We start from the raw sequence: 5,000 nt of genomic DNA on the forward strand, positions 1-5,000 counted from the left end.
TAAAAAATTGATGAGTAAAAAATTGATAAGTAAAAAAATGTATAAGTAAAAAATAGTTGCTCTATAGGGTCATCATTCTCAGGGCTGCAGTTGATGTCTGAACACAATGGCCGTCTCTCAAATGGCACCCTATTCCTTAAATAGTGCACTACTTTAGGCTCTGAGTCGTACCCTGCCATTATATATAGTATTATTGTAATATAGTCATATTTCAGGTAGTATATAATATAGAAGATAGCTGTGCCCTAATCTGCCATTATATACAATACAGTTAATATAGTGTTAAAAATATCAAAACTTTACTATAACCATATAAGATAGTTGTGTCTTACCCTGGCTTGGGACAGGATCGCCTGAGCTTGTGCCTCCTGAGCTGAGACCACTGGTCCCTTCTGTGCATCTCCACCAGCACGGAACTGTCAATCACAACACAAGAGACGAAAGCCTTAGAAAACAAGCAAAGCAAGCAAAGCAAACACACAAACACACAAACTACTACACACATTATGACATCTCAGAACATGATAGGATCTCTGTGAGCAGCCGCCACACATTACGACATCTCAGAACATGATAGGATCTCTGTGAGCAGCCGCCACAACATTACGACATCTCAGAACATGATAGGATCTCTGTGAGCAGCCCTGTGTAAAAAGAATAATACAAAATAAAATAAATGAAGCTTTTATGAGACATCTTTCTGAGGTCGGACCTTTTGTTTGGCTAATATCATACACTCTCTCTCTCTCTCTCTCTCTCTCTCTCTCTCTCTCTCTCTCTCTCTCTCTCTATATATATATATATATATATATATATATATATATATATATATTCTTTATGCAGCCCTGTGTGTTCATCAGCATCACTGGTCGTCCCAGACAGACGACGGTCACGCAAACCCCTCCTCAGACGTTGCATGCATCAACCAATGGTTGCGTGCCACGTCACCGACCGTGCCGTCAGGCACCAGATTGCTATAACACATGATGTGGTTAGCTGACACGTAAAATACCTATCTGGCATGCGTCAGCAAAGTCTGAACAGGGGAACACGACCATATCCAACATGGACACTGAGTTGCAGCCCTGTAGTATGTATAAACCCATTCACTGGGCTCCATGACAGAGCCGTTAGATCCAAAATGTCTTCTGAGCTGCATGCAGAGTGGTTACACAGTCACCGGTTCCAGTCCACTGCACCCAGTGACATTTACAAGGTGAATGACTGAGGTTTATATGTACTGAGGGCTTTAACGGGGATGCAGTGAGGTGAAGTGTGTTAAACAAGGTGACTTCACGGTCCAAAACAGAGACACCACAGTTGACTGGAGGTTACATATGACCTAATGGGAACAGGTAGCTGGCAGTCAGACAGCCAGGACATATGGAGGTTGATGGAAAAGTGTTTCTTCATGGTTGAAACAGATATGTTGTGGGATACATTCAGGCCTTTAGACAATGATGAAGGCTAATAACATAGAATACAATATAGAAGATAAGGCTGAGGACAGATGGAAGGTGGGAGAGGGGAGGGGAGGGGAAGGAGGCGGAGGGGAAGTAGGGGGAAGGAGGGAGGGAGGAGACTTACTGCCAACATGAAAATGTAATATTTTATAAGAGCAGCAGCAGTTGGAAGAGAGGGAAGGAGAGAGGTAGGGAGAGAGGTAGAGAGGGAAGGAGAGAAGTAGAAAGGGAAGGAGAGAAGTAGAGAGGGAAGGAGAGAGGTAGGGAGAGAGGAAAGATGAGGGAAGAGGGGACTTACCAGCAGCATGAAAATTGAATATTTTATAAGAGCAGCAGCAGTTGGTAGAGAGGGAAGGAGAGAGGGAAGGAGAGAGGTAGAGAGGGAAGGAGAGAAGTAGAAAGGGAAGGAGAGAAGTAGAGAGGGAAGGAGAGAGGTAGAGAGGGAAGGAGAGAAGTAGAGAGGGAAGGGGAGAAGTAGAGAGGGAAGGAGAGAAGTAGAGAGGGAAGGAGAGAGGTAGAGAGGGAAGGAGAGAAGTAGAGAGGGAAGGAGAGAGATAGAGAGGGAAGGAAAGAAGTAGAGAGGGAAGGAGAGAAGTAGAGAGGGAAGGAGAGAAGTAGAGAGGGAAGGAGAGAAGTAGAGAGGGAAGGAGTGAGGTAGAGAGGGAAGGAGAGAGGTAGAGAGGGAAGGAGAGAGGTAGAGAGGGAAGGAGAGAGGTAGAGAGGGAAGGAGAGAAGTAGAGAGAGAAGAGGGGACTTACCGGCATCATTAGAAGGGTACCTGGAGGACCAGGAACTCCGTCTGAACCAGGAAGACCAGCACGCCCTGGAGGACCCTGGGTAATGTAGGAGAGAGAGAGAGAGAGACAGACAGACAGACAGACATTTGGTTATTATGGAATAATTTAGAGAGAGGTTGACTACAAAGTTCAAGGGGAAGGAACTTCTTAATCATGATCACATAGGAAATATAAATTATGACTGATATAAATCTGTAAAGAGGAAAAGAGTATGTGGGTACAGAACATTTGGGGTATTTCATAGACCTTGAGAAAGTAATGGAGATGGTGAGGTTTGATGTTTGGCCACGGTGATCTTTTACTACAAGGGAAATAGAACGTAGAAGGCAAAGGGCTGACTATAAATATGCCCAACTAAAAAAACATTTTGCAAAAATATTTGAACTTGTTCAACCGAGATACCAATGAAATATGTTGTCATTATACCAATTATTTAAGTCGCTGACAAAATTAGGACTACTGACGAACAGAGGGGTGGGACTTCCTACTGTGAATTAGCAGAGGGCTTAAACTAATATCCAACCATACAAAAAATACATTGCATTTATTAGTATTGTGAAATTAATGTAAAGGTATGTAGTGGGCACTCAGACACATCATCATAACATTATGTTGTTGATAAAGAACTGAGGAAAATAGTTATGCTAATGCTAACGATTTAATGGATATGCTATCACAAGACGAATGCACTCTGGTTTAACTGTACATCGCTCCGGATTAGGGGTGTGACGTTTAAAGACGGTAATTTTAAACACATTTGGGATCGTTAAGTACATTTTTTACAAAATGTAAATCACAGTGCCGTTATCACAACACTACCACTAACAGGTCCTCATCATCATAAAAGCATGATTTACTAGTACAAATAGTCCAGGCTAAAGGTGCATGATAAATCACAGTATATCCACTGTATTACCACCAGCGGGCCAGGCCAGGGATAGATCTCTTTAACAGGCCAAGCCAGGGCTAGATCTCTTAGCAGGCCAGGCCAGGACTAGATGTCTTTAACAGACCAGGGATAGATCTCTTTAGCAGACCAGGGATAGACGTCTTTAACAGACCAGGGATAGATCTCTTTAACAGACCAGGCTAGGACTAGATGTCTTTAACAGACCAGGCCAGGACTAGATGTCTTTAACAGACCAGGCCAGGACTAGATGTCTTTAACAGACCAGGCCAGGGCTAGATCTCTTTAACAGACCAGGCCAGGACTAGATCTCTTTAGCAGGCCAGGCTAGGACTAGATGTCTTTAACAGACCAGGCCAGGACTAGATGTAATTAACAGACCAGGCTAGGGCTAGATCTCTTTAACAGACCAGGCCAGGACTAGATCTCTTTAGCAGGCCAGGCTAGGACTAGATGTCTTTAACAGACCAGGCTAGGACTAGATGTCTTTAACAGACCAGGCCAGGACTAGATGTCTTTAACAGACCAGGCCAGGGCTAGATCTCTTTAACAGACCAGGCTAGGACTAGATGTCTTTAACAGACCAGGCCAGGACTAGATGTCTTTAACAGACCAGGCTAGGGCTAGATCTCTTTAACAAACCAGGCTAGGGCTAGATCTCTTTAGCAGGCCAGGCCAGGACTAGATGTCTTTAACAGACCAGGCCAGGGCAGGATCTCTTTAACAGACCAGACCAGGGGTAGATCTCTTTACCAGGCCAGGGATAGATCTCTTAGCAGGCCAGACCAGATTTAGATCTCTTTAGCAGGCCAGGCCAGGGCTAGATCTCTTTAGCAGGCCAGGGATAGATGTCTTTAACAGACCAGGGGTAGATCTCTTTAACAGACCAGGGATAGATCTCTTTAACAGGCCAGGGATAGATCTCTTTAGCAGACCAGGCTAGGACTAGATGTCTTTAACAGACCAGGCTACGGCTAGATGTCTTTAACAGACCAGGCTAGGACTAGATGTCTTTAACAGACCAGGCCAGGACTAGATGTCTTTAACAGACCAGGCTAGGGCTAGATCTCTTTAACAGACCAGGCCAGGACTAGATGTCTTTAACAGACCAGGCTAGGGCTAGATCTCTTTAACAAACCAGGCCAGGGATAGATCTCTTTAGCAGGCCAGGCCAGGACTAGATGTCTTTAACAGACCAGGCCAGGGCTAGATCTCTTTAACAGACCAGACCAGGGGTAGATCTCTTTACCAGGCCAGGCCAGGACTAGATGTCTTTAACAGACCAGGCCAGGACTAGATGTCTTTAACAGACCAGGCCAGGGCTAGATCTCTTTAACAGACCAGACCAGGGGTAGATCTCTTTACCAGGCCAGGGATAGATCTCTTAGCAGGCCAGACCAGATTTAGATCTCTTTAGCAGGCCAGGCCAGGGCTAGATCTCTTTAACAGGCCAGGGATAGATCTCTTTAGCAGGCCAGGCCAGGGCTAGATCTCTTTAGCAGGCCAGGCCAGGGCTAGATCTCTTTAACAGGCCAGGCCAGGCCTATATCTCTTTAACAGGCCAGGCCAGGGCTAGATCTCTTTAGCAGGCCAGGCCAGGGCTAGATCTCTTTAGCAGGCCAGGCCAGGGCTAGATCTCTTTAGCAAGCTGGTCACGCGCTCTGATCTAGTCTCTGTCTGTCTCAGACGTGCTCTGCTGGGCTCTTCACTGCTGGGTCAAATTGTTCCCATGTGTTACTGCTTCCCCTCTCTGACTAACTGACTGCCTGACTGACTGCCTGACAGCCTAACTGGCTGGCTGGCTGACTGCCTGCCTGCCTGCCTTGCTGTCTT

General features: G+C 45.6%; 1 protein-coding gene across 1 annotated transcript in view; it reads right to left on the reverse strand.

Moving 5' to 3' along the window:
- LOC120019924 (collagen alpha-1(XI) chain-like) overlaps positions 1-5,000 on the reverse strand; it is a 198,359-nt gene that overhangs the window by 97,827 nt on the left and 95,532 nt on the right. Inside the window, exons 12-13 of the mRNA XM_038963335.1 lie at positions 2,222-2,296; positions 333-416 (exon numbers count right to left, since the gene is read on the reverse strand). Coding sequence (XP_038819263.1) covers positions 333-416; positions 2,222-2,296 — 159 coding nt within the window. The remainder of the gene's footprint in view (positions 1-332; positions 417-2,221; positions 2,297-5,000) is intronic.

Source organism: Salvelinus namaycush, chromosome 25 (assembly GCF_016432855.1).
Source record: "Salvelinus namaycush isolate Seneca chromosome 25, SaNama_1.0, whole genome shotgun sequence".
NCBI classification, from domain to species: domain Eukaryota; kingdom Metazoa; phylum Chordata; class Actinopteri; order Salmoniformes; family Salmonidae; genus Salvelinus; species Salvelinus namaycush.